This window comes from Plasmodium coatneyi, chromosome 13 (genome assembly GCF_001680005.1).
Source record: "Plasmodium coatneyi strain Hackeri chromosome 13, complete sequence".
Classification (NCBI taxonomy): Eukaryota; Apicomplexa; class Aconoidasida; order Haemosporida; family Plasmodiidae; genus Plasmodium; species Plasmodium coatneyi.
The window spans coordinates 102,001-124,181 of NC_033568.1; the positions used below are offsets into that span (position 1 = coordinate 102,001).

General features: G+C 34.7%; 1 protein-coding gene across 1 annotated transcript; it reads left to right on the plus strand.

Moving 5' to 3' along the window:
- Positions 1 to 1,009: 1,009 nt before the first annotated feature.
- Positions 1,010 to 1,240, plus strand: PCOAH_00047870 (SICA antigen; the record flags this gene model as incomplete). The annotated part of the gene is made up of 1 exon (XM_020061570.1): positions 1,010 to 1,240. The coding sequence occupies one exon, from the start codon at positions 1,010 to 1,012 to the stop codon at positions 1,238 to 1,240; it is 231 nt and encodes a 76-aa protein (XP_019917468.1).
- Between the last annotated feature and the right edge of the window lie 20,941 nt (positions 1,241 to 22,181).

Below are 22,181 nucleotides of genomic sequence, written 5' to 3' on the forward strand. Positions count from 1 at the left end.
ACTCCCTTCTTCTTCTGTCAACCCTGTCCATGAAGCTCCCCCTGCTGCTCCTCCTTCTCAAGATAAGAAGGATGACCAAAATTTATCTAACGCTTCTCCACCGTTACAACCTCCCGTTGAACCTCATCCTGGGGGGAGTCCTACAACTGAAGATACTGTTCTTCTTGGTGGTGTTGGTAGTCAAGATGGTGGTACTCCATCTGCTCCAGGTGCTCCAAGTGCTCCAGGTGTGGGTGGTAGTCATACTCGTGCTGCTGCAGGACAGGGACCTGCACAGGGTCCTGGTCCAGGACAACAACCACCACCTCTTCCACGACCCCAAGAGGATGCTCCAACTTCTCATACACCTCAGATAACAGGACCATCATCAACAAAAACAACACGTACACCAACAGCAGCACCAGTTATTCACAAGATTGAGAATCTTCCTGATGTCCTTACCCCATACCTTCCCACCATTCCTGTAGTAATTGGTACTTCTGTTATCAGTTATCTCCTTTGCAAGGTAAGAAAAAAAATGAAAAAAAAAAACTTAATATTAAAAGAAAAAAAAGAAAAGTGAGGAAATGAAAAAAAAAAAAAAGAAAAAAAAAAAGGAGAGGGTTTCACACTTAAGGGAGTGTGTAAGATTTCGCATTTTAAGGTGTGTGTGTGTAGGATTTCGGATTTTAGGGGTGTATTTGTAGGATTTCGCATTTTAGAGTGTTTGAAGTAGTAATTACTGTTGCGAGAACAAAGCATTTCGCATCCCTATTAAAGAAACATTTTCTCCCTTTTTTTTTTTTTTTCTTTTGTTCAGTACTTTGGTATGCTTCGCAAGACAAGAAAACGTTACAGAAGAGCTTATCAAGTACGTCGTCCACTTCCCTTAGAACAGCAGATTGTTGACCATGTGGACCAGGTTGGTCCACATGCATATACCTTAGTAAAGGAACGAAAACCTCGTTCTACGCCAAAAAAAAGGAGGAAAAAACGCGTTCCTGGTCCTCGTCGTGGTGTATATCGCCGCATGATTATTGATATTCATTTAGAAGTCTTAGACGAATGTCAAAAGGGGGACCTGCATTCCAGGAATGAAGACTTTTTTGAAATTTTGGTGCAAGAATTTATGGGAAGCGAATTTATAAAAGAAGAATATGTTCCTGAGGAAGGAGTTGCTAAGGAAAAAGTTTCTATGGTTGATGTCCCTAAGAAATGTGTTCCTAAGGAACAGGTTCAAAGTTCAAGTTCCGGGTTTTAGGGTGTAGTAAATACTTTTTTTTTTTTTTTTCGTTTTGTTATTAAATTGTTTACGTTCGTGTGTAATTTTATATAAGTGGAAGCGAAAAAAAATTTTTGTTCACTTCATTTTGATTTGTTTTGGTAAAATTTTTTTTTATTGCAGATTAAGAAATGCTTATTCATTTTATTCCGAAAATTTTTAACTTCATAAATTTTTTTTTTGTTTTTTAAAATACACGAATATATCTTTAAAGAAGGTCAGCACCTTTTTGCTTTTTTTTTTCTTCTTATCGCGCTCCTTTTTGGGAGTAACTTATCTCAAGTTTTTATTTAAACAAACACATGGAAGGAAGAAAAAAAGTAACGAAATATGAAGAAGAGAAGGAAGGAAAAAAAGGAATGTAAGGAAAAAAGGAAAAAAAGGAATGTAAGGAAAAAGAAGAAAGTGTCTCTTTATTTTTTTTTTCGTACACTGCATATAGGCTTTATGATGATCATTTATGCTTCCTCTGATGGGGGGCAGGAAAGGGTAGGAAGAACATTGCCCTTCCCTTTCCCATCCAGGTGTTCTACATCCGACTGTAACCTACATTGTTCCGATGATGATGACCTGGTGTATCATTATTATTTTTCCTATTCGTTCCTTCTCCTTCTCTTCCTTCAGGTGTTACATGCGACCATAACCTACATTCTGGCGACCTGGTGTCCTATTTCTTACTGCTGTTCTTGGTCCTCTTTCTCCTTCCCTTACTCTGCTGGTAGACGGTCTTGTGGATTGTCTTGTGTGCGCCATAGATCGTACTGTAGAATTTTCTCCTGATAAATCACCTATTGTGGAACCTTCGGTTCCTGAATCATATGTTGAGGTGTCTTCTGTGGACGCATCAAATTCGCATCCAGCTGATCTCCTTTTCCTTCTGTTGCTCCTTTCTCCATTTCCAGAAGTGTGATTACCAAACCAAGAAGACCATGGCTTATACTGAAAAGAAGAAGGAAGAAGGAAGATTTGTTAGGGGTGGAAAGGAATGTGGTCTAAGCAGAAGGAAGGAAGGGGATGGTCTAAGCAGGAGGAAGGAACGTTGTGTTAGGGGTGGTAGGTGGAAGGAAGGTTGTCTAAGGAGGAGGGAAGGAAGGGAAGGTTGTTAGGGGTGGTAGTGGTGGAAGGAGAACCGTTGTTAGGGGTGGAAATACTATTACTTATATTATTTCGTTCTTTAGTTGTAGTGGTAATTATACCTTATATAGTACATAAGGAACTGCCGTTAATCCTAGTGTACCGATGATGGAAGAAAGGGCAGTAGTGGTGGTGGCTTGACGTAACTTTTTTTCGAGGAGTTGTATATTTGAATATTCGTAAGCACATGTTGATTCCTCGTCGTCTATTTCTACATCTTCCGATTTACATTTCATTGTTTGTAGTGTCACCCTACAGTAAACACTATTATCCAGATTATTGAACCAGCTACAATATGGGTCAGTGGAATGATCCCCATTCTGTTTGCAATAATCCTGAACAGCAGTACATGCTGACTTAATTCTCTGCTCGTAGGTGGACCAATGTTCGTTACATTGGGGGCTACCTTGCTGTAAATAATCTTTTATATCATTATAACTATTGGATGAATCGAATATTTTTTTATCCTGTTCGAAAATGGTTCCGTGCATGTTTTCAAGGCAAAGAAGTTTACATTGTTCACTTTCACATTTAGTCTTTATAAAATCGCAAACCGATTTGAGGCAGTCCCCAATCTGATTGTCCTTACCTGCACTCTTCAGTGCGGTCCATATTAGGTCTCCTACCCAATAGTATAAAAAATTCCAACGTTCCTTATAGAGAGTATATTGTTTGTACGGTTTCATTCCGGATACAAAGCAGAGGGCCTTTTCAATCTTGTGAGCAAATTCTCCCACATTTGCATCTCCGCAACAAGAAGTCAGCTGGCTCTGTATACTGGACTCCCCTCCGTCATGTGTGCAGTTGGCGTCGTTCTGTTCAAATGGTTCATAGAAATTTTTATGTGGAGGTAAGTACTCTTCATTCAGCGGCTATAAATATATATAATTGACATAGAAGGAGTGGAATATATGAGTGTAAGTGTATGTATGTACATATGTTCCTCCATTTATTCTTTATTTCCGCTGATTTTCATTATATTATATATGCATGGAATTTTGGGGGTACATTATTATATATATATATATATATATATATATATATATATATATATATATATATACATGAAACACTTTTAAACAAGCAGGATGGAAGTAAATGGGAGAGGGAACTTCTAATTTTTTTTTTTTTTTTTTTTTTTTTTTATTCTTCCTTCCCTTTCCCCCACAATATTGACTTCATCCAATATGGTCCTTCCTTCCAATATTCTTCTCTTACTGATTCCGACATGGTTTATGAGGATATATTTTTCTTTGTATATGTATATGGTAGAATTTATATTGAAATTTTTGTTTATGTTCGTACATTTAATATGAAGTGATGGAAGTGTATGTATGTGCACATATTATTCAAATGGCTCCTTTTAAATTAAGCAAGTAATCTTTTCATTACCTCACTACTCATTGTTTATGTATGTGTATATTCTTATATATACGTAATGAACTGCCTTCTTTCCTTTCTTTTTAAAAGGAAGGTTGTTGTTGTGTTGTATATATTTTCTTGTATATGTGCAATGTATATATGTGGAATGAATGGAATTTTTATTTTCCTTCCTTTTTCTTCAATAATAATGTATATATTTTTTAATTCTTAAAAAAAAAAGTAACACACCTTATACACATATGTGTATGTATGTCGAAATATTTTATATGAATATAATTAAAACAAGTTAAAAATGAGGATCTAGCCAAGGAAGGAGCCAAAGGAAGTACACAGGGAATGAACAAAATAGATGAGAAAGGAAGATTGAAAAGGGAGGAAGTAATATAATTCACCTCCCTCATATCTGCCACATACACTTGTTATGCTATTATAATATATTTTTCACCTGACATTTTAGAGCATGTAATGTTATTACATTAAACCCTTTTCAGTTATTATGTATATATAGGAAAGGGGGGGGGGGGGGGGGGGGGGGGAGGGTGTAATTTTCTTTTCTTCTGGCAAAAATGTTAACACGAAGCATTGTTATTATCATCATTAATTTAAATTCCTCTATTATGGTTATTATTATTATTTTAAAAAAAAAAAAAAAAGAAAGAAAAAGAATGAAAGAAAAGAAAAGAAAGAAATATGATGGGAATTCTGAACACACATATATATATATTCTGTATAGTTTATATATACACAGAGCACTGCTCTTTCCCCTCCTTTTTCCTTCCTACTCACAGATGTTTCATAATAATAATTCCACCCACACACACACTCCTCCCAATCTTATAAGCATACTGCACATAGCGCAGTTATACGAAATACAACTTATAATATCTGAGTTAACCTTACCTACTATTTTCCAATATAAATTATATTTGATACATATATATTAATGTTCCCCCCTTATTTTCATTCCTTCTTCTTTCCTTATTCCTTTCATTCTTTCTTTGTTCTTATTACTTCTTTCCTTCCTTCTTTCCTTTCTTTCCTTCGTTCGCAACATGAAAAATTATATATATTCTATATATATAAATGCATATATATGTATGTATGAATATATATATATATGTTATATTCACCATACTTCCCAAAGGAAAAGTAATTATTTTTTCCCCCATACACACATATGTGTAGAATTTTGTATATATATGTCCGTAGAACACAACACAACACACACATTAATTCATTAATTTAATGTATCCTTTCGTTCATTCTACATTCGTTCATTCCATTCGTCTCATCCATTTGTTTAATCCATTCGTTCATTCATTATAATTAGAGTTTAGGGTTAGAGTGTGTACAAATATTAATGCACACATATATATGTACATATGTATGTATATATTCACTGTGTATGTAGTAGTGGTTGGTCGTGACCACTGTGGTGGTGGTAGGTGGGTTGTTATATGGTGTTAGTGTGGTGTGGTATTATATGTCATGTATATATGCGACGTATATTACATATGACCATAGGCCATGTTACGATAACCCTCCTTCCTTGTTCTCCTGACAGGTTGTGTATCATATTCAACAAAATCTGCTATTGTGGAACCTATCGTTGAATATAATGTTGTGGATGTTTCTATAGAAGTGTCGTCGTCTTTCCCTAACGTGTTCAATTCATGTTTGATGGTGGATCTTCTTTTTCTTCTATTATTGCTATTCATTCCTCCTTTAAATTGGTTACCAAACCAAGAAGGTAAAAGATTATACTGAATCAAGGAGGAAGGCAGAGAAGGGGAGGGGTGTAAATATATGTATTAGACATATATGTATATATATACATATATATATGTAGACATATATGGACATATATATATCATATATACATATATATGTGTATATATAGGTATATTATAATTATTACTAACTTTATATAGGAGGAAGGTGACAGCGGCTGTTAGACTGACTGCAGCCAATGTTGACACTGTACCAACTGCGGTGGTGTCCATTCCAGAAGAGGCTACAGGTGCAAGGATATCTGTACGCTGATGACCAGTACTACCAGGACCAGAAGAACCTGGATTCAGTGTACAATTTAAATTTGATAGTGTCCCATTATCACAGTAACTGTTACCTTTCACATTTTGCCCGTTGAACCAAGTACAAAATTGATCATCCTTATGTAGCCCTTCTTCTGCTTTGCAATCCTTTTCCACAATAGGACATGCTGCTTTAACTTTATCCAGGTAACCTGTACACTCATCATTGCATCGTGAATCAATATTCTTTAACAGTGTTTGCAACTTCTCATAGTCGTGGTAATAGTCGAATACGGTTTTTCTATGACCGAAGAGGTTATTATCAATGTTATTATTGTATGTATTTCCGCATTCCTGTGTAACAACCCAACTGCTGAATGCATCATAAATTGTTTTCATAATTTCCGAGAATGACTCAGCATGGCCTTCTTTAAATAGTATATCCCCTAACCAATAATAGAAGAAATCACATCGCTCACTGTACAAGGCATACTGGCCATTCAACGAAGATAAACAACAGCCAGCATTTTCAATTATGCTCACGTGTTTCTTAATTTTAGATTGTCCCCCTAATTTTGTCCATATTTCATCGTTACTATTGCATTTACACGTATCGGCCGCATAGAAGAATCTGCTGTACATTCTTCCTGAGGGAAATTCATTCAAGCATTGATTTCCCTATAAATGTAATTAACGATATATATAAATGTGTATTTCCTACATTTCCCATTACAATATACTTAGGAATAGTATTGTGTGTACATATACATTACTATATCATTTCACTTTTAAAATGAAAGAAGGAAAAAAAAAGCAAACCTCCCATGCTCTTCCTCCCCCTGCCATTGTTCATGTATATATTTGTTGTGTATATGTAATTTTAATTTATATTAAAATATATTTTCCTCTATATATGTGTTAATGCAAAGTATACATATGAGATCTTCCCCTCTTTTATGATTATGAGTATACAATGAATTTTTTTTTTTTGTTTTCCTCCCTTTAGCAGCAGAACAATGTACATATATATTGTTCCAATTTTTCAAAGTAACTATAGTACCATATTATATATGCATGTATCAAAATCATTATGATTATATGTGCACATACATGATAATTAATACAGAGTACAAACAAATACATTACAATGGTACAATAAAAAGGAGTGGGAAGAAATGTGAGCTCCCCCTATCTTACCTTCATACATTCCCTTCATCCATTTAGTACATATTTTTTTTTTTTTTTCCATGGTATGTGGTTACCATTAGGGATCTATAACATTATTGTTCTTTGTGCACGCACACTTCCGTGTTATTATGAGCATAGGAATGTAACTTCCTTCCTTAGGTGAAATTTTAAGCATGTGCACTAATAATTTATTTTTTTTTTTTATACTACAACTACTACCGAAGGATTTATTACATGTTATTCACATATGTAATGCAGTATACAGTTCATTTGTATGGAGAGCATTTTTCCTACCTTTTTTCTTCCCATATTATATGTGTACATGCACATGCATATAATTTAAGGCATATACTTATATACACATATATATATATGCGTGCATATATACAATGTATGTAGGCATATTTCTATCATTCCCTTGCTTTTTTTTTTTTTTTCATTTTTTTTTTTGTTTCCTTCTTATTCCTTCTCCATTCAAAAAAGTGCGCTTTCCCTCCTTCATCTAGATAAATGATCATCCATCTACGAGATGATCATCACCTAGGTAAACATCTATGAAGATGTTCGTTCATCTGTGAATATGTTCTTCGCTCATCTAAGGAGAACGTCCATGTAGATGTTCATGGAAGATGTTCGTTCATTCATCTGAGAAGAAGATGTTCTGTTGCTGTTGTATTCATTATCATATGAGAAGAAGATGTTGTTGTTGTGTTTGTTTATAATCTAAGAAGATGTTGTGTTCCTTCATCTAGGTGGATGATGGTGTAGTGTATGGAATAGAATATTCTGTTCCCGAATCAAATGTGGAAGAATCATCTGCAGTAGAAGAATCATGTTCCCCATTTCGCACATTCAATCTACGTTCGATGGATCTTCTTTTTATTGTTTTATTCTTTCCTCCAAAGAAGGTGTTACGTAACTCGGGAAATATAGAAGTATACTAAGAAGAAAAAGAAAAGAACAGGGTGTTATGATTGTTAGGTGATAGGTGGGTTCTTAGGGTGGTGGTTGGTGTTTTATGATGGTGGTGTTAGTGTACTTACCTTATATAATAAGGAAGCAATTAATGGAATTGCTACTGCTACGGCAGCTCCAGAAGAGATGGTTGCAGTGGTAGTAATGGTGCTCCCGGGGGAGGTGCTGTCCACTTTTGGGGGTATCCCCGTCACTTGGGACTGTAATTGTCCACTTGGAGCTGATGCTATAGGTTGTGCTACTGGTTTCGTTGTTGCTGGTTTAGTTGCAGCTGGTTTGGCAGATTGTGGTTGTGATGATACTGCTTCCCTTGCTGAGGCAGATACTGCTGCTTGAGGAGTGGGTTGAGTAGGTTCTACGGAAGGTTCTAAAACTGCTAAAGGAAAACAAGATAGGAATGGAGGAAGTTAAGGAAGGAAGTGAAGTAGTGAAGGGGGGATAAAGAATAACTGTACTTAAGGTATTTAATTCACTTAAAGTAGTTCTACTTTCGTTAAGGTAGTTTTGTTGTGCTTACCTTCTACCCTACCGTTAGATTGTTCCATACGGACGAGTGTATCCGGGCACTTTAATTGTTTCGGTTGCGGGAATTCCCCTTCCTGCTTCCCCTTTTCCTCGTCAAATTTTTTACAATATGCTTCTCCGCCAGTGGTATGGCAAGTTTTACTTAACTTGTCATATGTTGATTTGGCTTTTTGGAAAGAGTCCTCACATTTTTCATTATTATTGCAATAATTGGGACACTCTTCTCCATTGTGTAATTTACTATAGTTATAGTACCAATCAAATAATATTTTAGCCTCTCCGAATCTGTCTTTGTTAATACCATCGTATATATTAGTACAATGATTCGTGCAATTACTCCAGAAGTTGGACTCTTCCAGTTTCTTGAAAATTTCGCGCATGACCCCTGAGAACTGCGAATTCTCAGACACTTTCCCTATTATTCTATCACCCATCCAAAAATATAGGAATTTGCAAGGATCATAATAATCACTTGGTTTCTTCTCCATTTTACATACGTAAGAGCAGTTCTTCACAATTCCATTGGCCAAGGTTTTATCATTTCCCCATACACTACTATTCCACCTTTTCATCGTTTCCCACACTTCATCCCTTAGTGTTATGTTACAGTTGTACTCTCCGCGGTGCTCTGAACAATCATTTCTTCCATCGAAGCCACTGTATTCTTCTTCCGAGGGTAATGTAATTGAATCTCCTGCCTTCCCCTAGGGAAATATAGAATTGAGCAGGAGGAAGAGGAATGTATGTATATGTACTCTTCCATTTGTATTTCTTCCATACATGTTCCTTCTCTTAAATTTTTCCTAAGCACATTGTGCACAGAAAAGTTGTTGTTGTTGTATTTCATTGTGCTCACATATAGAAAAAATGTATTTCGAATGAGAAGAAGAAGAAGAAGAAGAAGAAGAAGAAGGAAAGAGAAGTAATGATTAACCTGTGGTAGTCCTGGTGATGATGATCCTGCTGCACGAGGTTTGACAGATACTTCGTTGGCAGCAGCATTGCAGTCTAATTGCTGTGGTTGCCCATATTCTCTTTGTTCTCCGTTCTTCTTGAATACTTCACAATATGCTTCTCCGCCCTCGGTTTTGCATGGTTGAATTAACTGCTGATATGCTGTTTCAGCTGCCTGGAAAGAATTATTCCATTTGTCAGTATTGTAATATTTATGACAGTCCTCGTCATTTTGTATTTTGCTATGGTTATAGTACCAATCGAATACCTCCTTAGCTTTTCCGAATCTGTCTTTGTTGATGCCATTGTATATATTAGTGCACTTACATTCAGGTTGGAATCCCTGCAGCTTATCATAAATTGCCTTCATAACGGCCCGAAATACGGAATCCGCAAATTTTCCCTGTACTTTAGTACCTAACCAATAATAGAAAAAACTGTAACGATCATCATCGCCCAAAGATTCCAACCCTCCATTCCCATCGTTACATACGGAACAGTAGTTACTTGCAATTTCAGTGGCCACACCCCAAGTATTCCCCCCGTACCCATGTAATGAATTTTTCACTTCTCCTTCCAGATCACTGCGGCTCTTCCGAGTTCCTCGGAATGTACACCTTTTTCCTACTCCTTGGTCTAGCGCATCGTATATTTTTTGTGACGGTAACTCATTTGAACCTGCTCCAGCCTCAAAGTGTAAAATTAAAATATGTTTGCATATATGTCCATACATATCCATACATTTCCCTCCTATTATTATATGATATACATGCAGGACATTATAGGTACGCATATATTACTTTATATATGTTTCTTTTTTGCAAATAATGGAAATGTGAATTGGTAGTATTATTCCCTTTTTACCATTTGTGTTTTTAAGTATGTAATTCCTTTGTATATAATGATTTTTTGTATTAAAAATGTACGCTGTTTCTTCCTATATATTTTTATATATAATAAATATTCAAGGATTGTTTACATTTTATAACTGCTACTTATAAATAGTTATCAAACACTTCTTCCTCCTTTAAGTTGAATATTCGCGCACATATTTTCATGCTGGACCAAAAAAAAATGTGTGAACATATATATTTTTGTGCTTAATTGTTTTTTTCTTTTATAAAAAAAATTATAACTTCTAACAAGCATTGTGCAGTACATATATATATATATATAGATAGATATGTATATGTATATATAGGTATGTATATATATACATAGTACCCCAATCTCCTTTCCTTTCCTTCCTTTTTCATGGATGATCATTTTAATAACAAAAATATATTATCATTTTTATAACAAAAATAAGTTTTCATTTAATAACAAATATATATTATCATTTTTATAACAAATATATGTTTTTTCTTCCTTTCCTACCCATGTATATTTTTTTTTTTTATGAATATATATACAAATAAGGAACTCACCTACATATATATATGTAAGAAATAGTGTGCCTGTACATATTATATATTATGTATGTACCTATTTCTTGAGGTGACTTCACGCCCCAGCTTCTTTCCCTTTTTCCCTTTTCCTTTTTTTAAGTGTAGATTATACTTTTTACATATATTACTGCATATTCCCCCTTTTATTTTTTTAATATTTTCTCTTTTTTTTTTCCTCTTCTTTTTTTTTTGATTATTTGAATAATGTGTTTACATTGTTCATGTGTGTAAAATTAATATATAAATGAAGTGAAAGGAAGTAAAAAAAAAAAAAAAGAAAAAAGAAAGGAGGAAAGAAAAAAGGAAAAAAAAGAAATGAGGGAAGGAATATCATTCTGTCCTTTCACACTGCATAAACTCTGCGTTAATTTATTCTCATACTGAAGGGACACCACATTTAATGCTACATCAAATACGTTGATAAACAATATTTCTCGACTGCTGTTGCCTATTCCTTTGTCTTTGTTGACTTCGTTCTCGTTGTTGTCTATTATTATCTGCTCTTTTAGGTGCTCTACCATTATATATGGTAGAATTGTCTATTGTTAATAAGTCTGTCGAATCTGCTACTGTTGAGTCCGTTACTGTGGACCCATCGGTGGTAGAATCGTCCAATTGTTGTTGTTGTTGTTGTCGGGTGGTAGATCTTTTCCTTATACTTCTACTTTTATTATTATGTCCAAAGAGGGTGTTTTTTATCCCAGCAGGTAAAAGATCATACTGAATGAAAGAGGAGTGTAAGGAAGGAAGAAGGAAGGAGGTTTAAGGGGGGAAGGAAAGGAGGGGGTGCTGGATGTTGTATTTCACTTTTAGGGTGTTAGAATGAAGGTTCTTAGGGATGGAAGGAGGTCTTAGGAGGAAGGAAAGAAGGAGGCTCTAAGGAAGGGTCTAACGATGGAGGAAAAGGAGGGTTTAAGGAAGGGGAAGGTCAAAGGGAGTTCTAAGGAGGGAAGAAAGTAGGGTCTACGGAAGGAAGGAAAGGAGGGTCTAAGGTGTGTATATTAGTTATTCTGTTAATCCTTTTGTTCTTATTTTTTATTTGGTACTATTACTTACTTTGTATAATAAGAAAGGGGTACCAATGGTTGCTAAGGTACCAAAGATGGAAGAAAGGGAAGAGGTGGTGGTGACTTGACGAACAGCTTGTTCTAATTTGGACAGTTCCGTTTGTGCTTCGGACACTATCCTTTGCTTTGCAGATTTTAAGGCATCTTCCAATTGGTTTAGTGCCATCTGGACGGTGGTTCCATTCAGCGTCCAAAATTCTTTACAGTAACCATTCGAACTACCTGAGGTCGGACAGTGTGATTCCACTTTCTCTTTTTCTTCTTTGGCATTTTGGTAGTAATTTTCACATTCTTTAACAACTTTTGACCCACCATTCTTTAATAATGCACGTATAGTAGTATGGTCATATAAAAAATCAAATACTGTTTTTCGTTCATTGAAAATGTCTGTGTCAATTTCATCGCATATATTTTTACATCGCTGTTCCTTAAATATTTTGGTCATCAGTTCTGAACAAATAGATTTTAGGATGCCCTTGAAAGTGGCACTTCCGAAGGTTTTAGATAATTGTTGCCCTATCCAAAAGTAGAGAAAATAGCAGAGTTCCCCTTGGAACAGCCTTTTTTTTTCATATTCGCTGTTAACGTAACATGCTGCGTCCATAATGTTAGCATAATGTGTTCCCATCTCAGTTTTTAAACTCTCGAGGTCAGTTAATTCTCCTCCTGTGCATCGATCTTTATATCCTTCAGTGTTCTCATCGAACATTTTATAGAAATTTTGATGAGAAGGTAGCAGCTCCAAAAATGGATTCTACAAGTGTAAGTAAGCAAATACACATATATACATATATATATTATATATATGTATTCATATATATTGAATGAAAAAATGCATACCTCTCCTGTTGCATCCATTTTCTAATGTGCATATTTTTTTTGTTCTTTGTGCTGCTGTTGTATTTATATATGTATGTATAATTTGGAATGTTTTACGATTGTAAGTTTGATATTTTTTCTTTTTTTCAATAATATATGTTGTATATAAATTTTTCAAGCGGCAGCAGTAACACATTATATATATGCATAAGGAGCATGTATGTTATTTATTATTATTTATATCACGTGCCACCTGTTTTTATGTATATATATAGGGAGGCGAAATTTTGCTCTTTTGAGCAGAAAATTGAGCGTGTATTATTGAGTATAATGTGTTTTATTGTAATTTTAAAGGAGGGATTATTAAAAAATATTGTTAACACATGTATGTACCATATTTCATATATACACCATATTCCTCTATTTCTCTATTTCTCTATTCCTCTATTCCTCTTTTTTTACACCCTTCCCATATGCTTTAATTATATATATATATAGTGAGCGACAAATTTCATATGTTCTTTTCTTTTTCTTTTCACCCTTTTTAGGGATACTTCTTCTTTTATTAATTTTATAAAGCTCAAAAGGTATCAGGGAGTTTGAGAAGACTTGAGAGGTTGGAAAAGTTCAGAGGTTTCCCTCCCCCTTTTTTTTTTTTTCATGTGTATGTACTATGTTAGGGGAAAAATACATATATATATAACACATACATTCATACATATATATATGTTATATATATATATATAACATATACTTTCATACATATATATACAAATATGTATATATACATACATGTATTAAGTCGTTGCACATATATATGTTTGTAGAACAAAACACAACACACATTAATTCATTAATTTAATGTATCCATTCGTTTATTCCATTCGTTTATTCCATTCGTCTAATCCATTCGTTTAATCAATTCGTTCATTCTACATTCGTTCATTCCACATTCGTTCATTCTACATTCGTTCATTCCACATTCGTTCATTCTACATTCGTTCATTCTACATTCGTTCATTCTACATTCGTTCATTCCATATTCGTTCATTCTACATTAGTTTAATCCATTCGTTTAATCCATTCGTTTAATCCATTCGTTTAATGCATTCGTTTAATCCATTCATTATAATGAGAGTTTAGGGTTTGAGGATGTACAAATATGCACACGTATATGTACATATATGTGTACTTACACATATATATATATATATATTCATTATGAATGTAGGTGGTAGGTGGTGTTTTACTCTTAAGAACAGTCTGATTTTTTCATTTTTTTTCATTTAGGGCAGAATTTGTTGTTGTTGTTGTTGTAGCAGTTTGTGGAAAAGCAGTTATGTGGTTAGTAGTTTTATGCATATATGTAATATTTTCTCCCTTTTTTCCTTTATTTCTGTATAACCCCGTGGGGAATGTACAAAGGAGCATTATAACTTCATGAACTTGCAGAAACAACCGGTAAACCTTATATTTAGCGGTCCATGCGACGACGTTTACATACTACATGCGATGGTGTATTACATACGATAATAAGCTACATTATTTGTATTGTGCCTGTTTCTATTGTTGTTCTTTTCTCTGCTTCTCCTTCCTACACGTGCTGGCTGTGCTAATGGTCGTCGTCCACCATTATATATAGTAGAAGTATCTTCTGTTGAATCGAATGTTGAGTCACCTAATGTGGAACCTTCTATTGTGGAAGTATCAAAGTCGTTTTCAATTGTTGTTGTTCTTTTTTTTCTTCCATTTGTGCTTCTATTGTTATTTCTGTTGCTACTTGCTCCTCCAAAGTAGTTACTTATCCAGGGGGGTAGAAGGTTATACTAAAAAAATAAAAGGAGTGGAAAGGAGAACGTGGAAAGGTAAGAAAAGGAAATGTGTGTCCCTCACACATATATACAGAGAGCTTATTCTATACACATATTTTTTTTAAATGAAAAAGTTAAATATGGAAAAAAAAAAAATACTATTATTTATGCTATATACTGTAATGGTAATTGTGATAATTACCTTATATAGAAAGAAAGCAGCCGTTGGTAGGCCTATTACAGGTAGTACAGCAGATATGGCAGCGGTGTTTGTAAGGGTGGAGTTGCTGTTGGTTCCGGTGGAAGAGGTTATACTCCTTCCTTCAGGCACGGGTTCAGTTCGTGCTCCACATTTCAGTTCATCCAGTTTGTCCTCAGCACAGTAATTTCCCTCTCCACTATTGTTCGAATTGTGGTCATTAAACCAAGTACAAAATGGGTCATTCGAATTTGCCCCGCTACAATCTCTACTTACAGCGGTACATGCTGTACTTATGCCCCCTAAGTAACTTGTACATTCCTGATTGCATCGTGACTCAGTAAATGGTAATAATGTTCGCAAATTATTATAATCGTGGTAGTAGTCGAAGACAGTTTTTCTGTGTTTGAAAAGCTGTTGGTCAATATTCTTATTGTAATTATGCTCGTAACACCCTAATTCTGTCCACCCTTTTAATTTATCAAATACCTCTACAATAGCATCCTTAAATGTTTCAATCGTACATGTATTCAATAGTACACACCCAACCCAAAAGTAGAGAAAATTACACTTTGTACTAGCATCCCCGAGGAGTTCATTCTGTGAGGATAAACAACAGGCTCCATTTACAATTGTATTGGCACACGTTCCTTCAATTTCAGACATCCCTTTTAACGCGCTTTCAACGCCACTCTTGGAGCCATCAGTACAAGTGCATGTTTCCCCTTTACCATTAAATCTGTTATATATTTTTCTTGACATTAAATCCTTGAAACATGGTTCCTATAAATGTAATTAGTGCAATATATATATATATATGTGCGCACAATCCATTTTGTCAATTCATTATACATCACATATGACTTCATGTGTCCCACATTTCCGTATCTACATAGACTTGAAATAACGGACCTCCTCTTCCTCTTTCTTATCACTTGTCATTGTTTATGTGTGTACATTATCCTATATACTGTAAATTTATATTAGAAATGGCCGTTCCTTATTTATTTATATATATATTCATACAAAATGAGTTCATGAAAATTTTGCCCTCCCCAAAGATAATCATGAGCTCACATTAGATTTCTATTTCTTGCATTTGTACATATTGTTTAACTCATATGGCAAGATAATATATTGTGCACACGTATTAAAATATTATATGTGTATATTTTATGCCAAAATAGGAATAAAAATTCTAAGAAATAGCAAAATAAAAGAAAAAAAGTCAAATTCCCGTACATTCCTTTATTCATGCTCCATATGGTTCGATTATTCGTGATTACTTACAACATTGCATTATTATTATTTATCTTATTCAGTTATTGCTTGCACATAAGAATACCACTTCTCTCCTGCTGAGGAAAACTTCCATATGTACGACTTAATTAACGTTTATGTGTTATTGAAAAGTGGCTGTTAAAATATTGTTAGGAAATACATTGTTAGGAAATATTGTTACAAAATATTGTTCACAGATTGCTCATGTATATGCACTATAATTCACCTGTATACAGAATGTAAAATTTTTTTCATCTGAGTTAACCTTACTTCCTCCTATTCACACTCCTCATCTTCTCACATCCTAAATCCACATCCCAATGCACATTACACTGCACAGATCAGTTGATCTCCCTTTTTCTTTTATTAACTTTTTCTCCTTCCTTCTCTTTTTTTTTTTTCATCTTTTTTTTTACTTTTCCTTCTTCTCTTATTTCATAATAGTATGAAAGTTGTTCCAAAGGTTCAACATTTTTTTATGACTGTATATATATATTATTTCAACATGTACAGAAAAATATATATATATATATATACACATATATTTATAACATACGCCTTTGGGAAAGTTCTCTGTTGGATTATGAAGGAACACATCATGAAATATAAACAGATTGAGTACACGCATAGGAAGATGGGGGCGCATATTACATTAGGTTCTCTACTTATTTACTTGAAATATGAATTAAATAAATTTAACGTCCCAGATTTCAATTATCATACGTTCCCCATTTTTCCATTCAAACTGCACAGAGGACACCTCTGTTCCGTTCCATTCCATTCTATAATAAAGCAACTGTCCCTGGGGAAGTATATAAATCCATACTACAGAAGAATGGAATGGGGGGTAAGTGTATGTACAGAATAATCCTTGCTAATTTGTGAAGTGCAAGTAGAACTGGAAGGAAAGGGAAGTGGATCAGGAAGTGGAAGGAACGAACAAATACGAGGAAGGAAATGCTCAAAGGAAGGAAAACAAAGGGTCTAAGGAAAGGTGTCTAAGCAGGAAGGAAAAAAAAGGAAGGGGTCTAAGGAGGAGGAAGGAAGGGGTCTAAGGAGGAGGAAGGAAGGGGTCTAAGGAGGAGGAAGGAAGGGGTCTAAGGAAGGAAAGGAAGGGCCTAAGGAGGAAGAAGAAAATGAGTGAAAGAGTGTGAAGGAAAGAAGGAATGAGAAGGAATAAGGAATAAGAAGTAAAGAAGGAATAAGAAGGAAAGAAGGAATAAGAAGGAAAGAAGGAATAAGAAGGAAAGAAGGAATAAGAAGGAAAGAAGGAATAAGAAGGAAAGAAGGAAAGAAGGAAAGAAGGACAAAAGGAAAGAATGGAAGAACGGTCATTTTTGCTTCTTACATTATATGTATTTTGTGCGTGGTTATTCATGTTCCTTCCTCCATCCGAAGGGAGGAGGAAGGAAAAATCCTTCCCCTTCCATCCTTCAGGTGTTACATTCTAATGTGTGTTACATGTTTTGATAACCTATATTTCTTGGGTGACGTGGTCCATTATTTACTCCTGTTCCTGTTCTTCCGCCACTGGTGGACGGTCTGGTAGACTGTCTTGTAGATGGTCTTGTGTATGCAGCAGGAGAACGTACTATGGAATTATCCATTGAACTTTCTTCTGCCGAGCCCAATATGGAATCGTTTTCTGTTGAAGCTTCCGTCAGTGTGTCAAAGACAGGCCCTGCTGATCTTCTCATCCTTCTATTGCTGCTTCCATTGGAATTGTTACCCAACCAAGAAGACCATGGCTTATACTAAAGGGAAGGAACGTTGTTAGGTGTGTTAGAAGAAAGGTTGTTAGTGGTGGAAAGAAGGAAGGTTGTGAAGTGGGTGATAGGTGGGTGATAGGTGGGTGATAGGTGGGTGATAGGTGGGTGATAGTTGGGTGATAGGTGGGTGATAGTTGGGTGATAGGTGGGTGATAGTTGGGTGATAGGTGGGTGATAGTTGGGTTGTTAGGGTGGTGGTTGGTGGTAGGTGGGTTGTTAGGGTGGTGGTTGGTGGTTGGTGGAAGGCAAGGTTGTTAGGGTGCTAGGGTGTTAGGTGGAAGGAAGGTGGTGTTAGGGTTGGAAATAAGGAAGGAAGGTTGTTAAATATTTCAATTTTTTTTATTTTTTAATTTTTTAAAATTTTGAAATTTTTTAGGTGCTTACTTTGTATAATAGGAAAGGGGTACCTATGGTTGCTAAGGTGCCAATTATAGAAGAGATGGAGGAGGTGGTGGTGGCAGAACGTACAGCCTCGTCTAATTTGGATTGTGTTGATTGTTTCTCTTGCTCCGTTCTTTCTTGTGCAGATTCTAATTCATTTTTCAAATCTGATAGTTTTTGCTTGATGTCATCCCCATGATTTTTCCAATAATTTTTACAATAATCATCACCATTATTAGGTGGTGTCCTACAATGTGTTTCCACTTTTTCATATGCTGTATTTACGTCCTGCAAGTAATTGCCACATTTATTAACACCCTCAGACCCACTATATTTTAACAGAGTTTCTATGGCACCATAGTCATACAAGAATTCGAATAATGCTTTTCTTTGATTGAAGGTTTCTCCGTCGATAGTAGGGTATAGATTTTCACACTTATGTGGTACTTTAAGCTTCTTCAGGTCGTCGTAAATATTTCCCATATCCTTTTGAAATGCACTACCATAATTTAATATGTTAAATAATATATCACCTAACCAATAATACAAGAAGTTGCAGCGTACTGTATAAAACGAGTCTGTTTCATTCATTTCTGATACATAACAGGACGCCTTTACAATTTTATCCATATAATTATCCATACCCTGATATCTCCCTACTTTAATCTTCATGTCCTCTACGCTCCCGTACCTGTCACATTTGCCTCTTCCATCATTGAATTTTCTATAGTACAATAAATATGAGTTTAAACCTTCCAATTTGTCCCCCTATAAATAGAATTAATGAAGGAAAATATATACATACATATATGTATATATAGGTATATATATATGATATATATATGTATATATATATGTATGTATATAGGTATATCTAGGCACATATATGAGGTATGTATATATATTCATTATGAATGGAACAAGGAACGAAGGACCACGAGTGGTGGAAGGAAGGAAGAAGGACCAACCCTTCCTTCCTTTCCCCCACACTTATTCCTTCAGTGTTGTTCCTTACCGTTTCTGACATTGTTATAGTTTATGTATGTGTATAATGAAGTTATATATTGAAATTTTCTGTTTATTCATACATTCAATATGAAGGGGGAAGGGAAGTGTATGCCAAAAAATTTTCTGTGCTTGTTTCATGATGATGGTAAATGTGTGAAATTTTTGCACTTTTTATTATGTGTGTGTGAAAACCATACGTACACATATTACACTTCTAATTTTTTCGAATAGTAACAGAAACACATTCTATATGTACATATATATATATCAAAGTCACTCTATGCATATATATTTAATGGGGAATGGATAGGCGGAATTTTCTTTTCTTCCTTCTTCAGCAGTAGTATATATGTGTTGTTTAAATTTTTAAAACAACGATATTATATTGCATATATATATGTATCGAAAATTTATTACGTATGTTGCACATATATATAATTAAGATAACAGTAGGATGGGAGGGTGCAAAATTTTTTTTTTTTTTCTTCCTTTTGAACAGATATTTCAGCAGGGAAAAAAAATTTTTGTGCTTGTGCACATTTTCTAATTTATGCTCAAATATTTTATTAGAAGCATTATATTATATAATGATCATTCGTACCGTTTCCTTCCCTTTCCTTCCATCCCCTTAACTGTTATGTTTATAGAAGGAGTGTAATATTTATTCCTTCTTTGTGATGGCGTATACAAAAAATAATGTTCATTTTTTTGGCATGCTCAAAATTAGGTTATTGTATTAGAAACCTTATTATTATGAACAGTATATTTTCATTCATACTTTTATTTATAACTATTATGTATATGCACATATATAGAGGGGGAACGTAATATGTTCTTTTTACTTCTTTTCCCCTCCTTTCCTCTTCCCTTTTTGAGTGGGAGAAAACCCTTTTCTCACTTTATTTTGACTTGGTTTGATCAACTTCCTTTCCCAGTAAGATGATCCAAAATATATGTTTATTAATATATTTGTTTTTTTTTTTTCTGTTACAAATTCCTTTTTTCTTTCTTTTTTTTTTTTCTTTTTTTTTTTTTTCCTTTTTTTTTTTTCTTTTTTTTTCTTTTTTTTTCTTTCTTTTTTTTTCTTTTTTTTTCTTTTTTTTAAAGAAAAATAATTCATAGAAAAAAAAAAATAAGAGAAAATGCAAGAATGAATATAGAAAAAAAAAAAAGGGAGAGAAAGAGAAAAAAAAAAAAAAAAAAAAAAAAAAATGTGTGTCCTTCTGTCCCTTTGTTCTGTATAAACTATGTGATCATTCATGTACTTCACTGGGGGGCATCCATTCATTTAATGCTACATTAAATACGTTGATAACTTATATTTCTTGACTTCTGTTGCCTATTCCTGTGTCTTTGTTGGCTTCGTTGTGGACGTCGTAGTTCCTTTCCTTTTCTGTCATTAATATTTACCCTTCCTCTGTGTGGTGATCGTTGTTCACCATTATATATGGTAGAAGAATCTTCTGTTATGAAATCTGTTGTTGATGAATCACCTATTGTTGAATATATTGTCGACATATCTGTAGATGAAGTTTCTGTAGATGTGTCGTTAAAGTTCCGTTGGATGGTGGCTCTTTTATTTCTTCTTCTTCCATTGTTCATTCTGTTGTTACTGCTTCCTCCAAAGAAGGTGTTTCTTATCCAGGAAGGTAAAAGGTTATACTGAAAATTGTGAAGGAGGTAGGGGGGAGTGGAAATGCATACCATATATATATGTCCACATGTCCACACATATATACCTATATATATATGCATATGTATGTATATATATAAATAAATGTACATATATGTATATGTACGTAGACACATATACGTATATGTATATATATATAGATCTATTATAATTATGTTAATTACTTACTTTATAAAGGAGGAAAGTAGCAATTGTTGATAATCCTACTGCAGCTAATCCAGAAGAGACAGCGGCGGGGATGGTGATATTAGTACAATCTGATGTATGTTTTAATTTGCACTTTAATTGTGATGGTGATAAAATGGGGTTGCTGCTAGGAGAAACATCTTTCCTCTGCTGGTGGAACCATCTATTGAATTCAGTACACCATGCTTTGTCAGAATGTGTACCACTTCCACTTCCACCTTCACAATGTTGCTTCATTTGATTGTATGCATCAGCTGCAGTAGTAAGGTAACTGTAATATTCTTCCTTATTGCAGTTAACGGTGGAACTTTCACCAGGAGTTAGAATTTTTGGAAGGTCCACTTGTATAGTGGCGTAGTCCTGCGTATATTCGTATAATGCTTTCATATTGATGAAAATGTTCCAAGGGATGTTTTCCTTCCCTCCATCATATAAAACATCACATGAGGTATCAGTTCCTAGCCCTTTCAGTTTTTTTAATTCTGTGTAGACTTCCTTCATGGCGGTGGAAAAATTGTTAGGTTCGGTCATAGTGCGGAATACCTCATAACCTATCCAATAATATAAGGAGGTGCAATAATCCTTACCACTGGGCGATGCCTCCCGCTGTGGTTTCTCCATTTTTGATGCAAGGCAGTAGGCTTGCATAGCCTGTTCCTCATAGTTCCCGAAACTGCTATATTTCGTCAATATACCTTCTAGTGCCGTTTTCACTGTATCTGTGCTCGTTCCACATTCACTCTTCTCCATTGCATTACTTAATTCATCGTGCATTTCATAGGAAGGTAATTGTTGCCTACACGTTTTCTATAAATAAGTAATGGAAAGGTAATGGAAATTGGGGATGTGAAGAGGGGGGTGGTAGATTGGAAGGATGGTTCCTTCCTCCCTTCCCCTCCTCTTCCCTTTTGGTGGGGAAGGAAGTGAGGGTGAAGTTATTATAATCATCATTATTTATTATTATTCATTATTTATTATTGCTATTATTTATTATTATACCGGTTGATGTGTTCCTAGTCCTGCCCCTGGCTGCGGTACAGGTCTCGGTAGTGCCGCTGCTACTTTA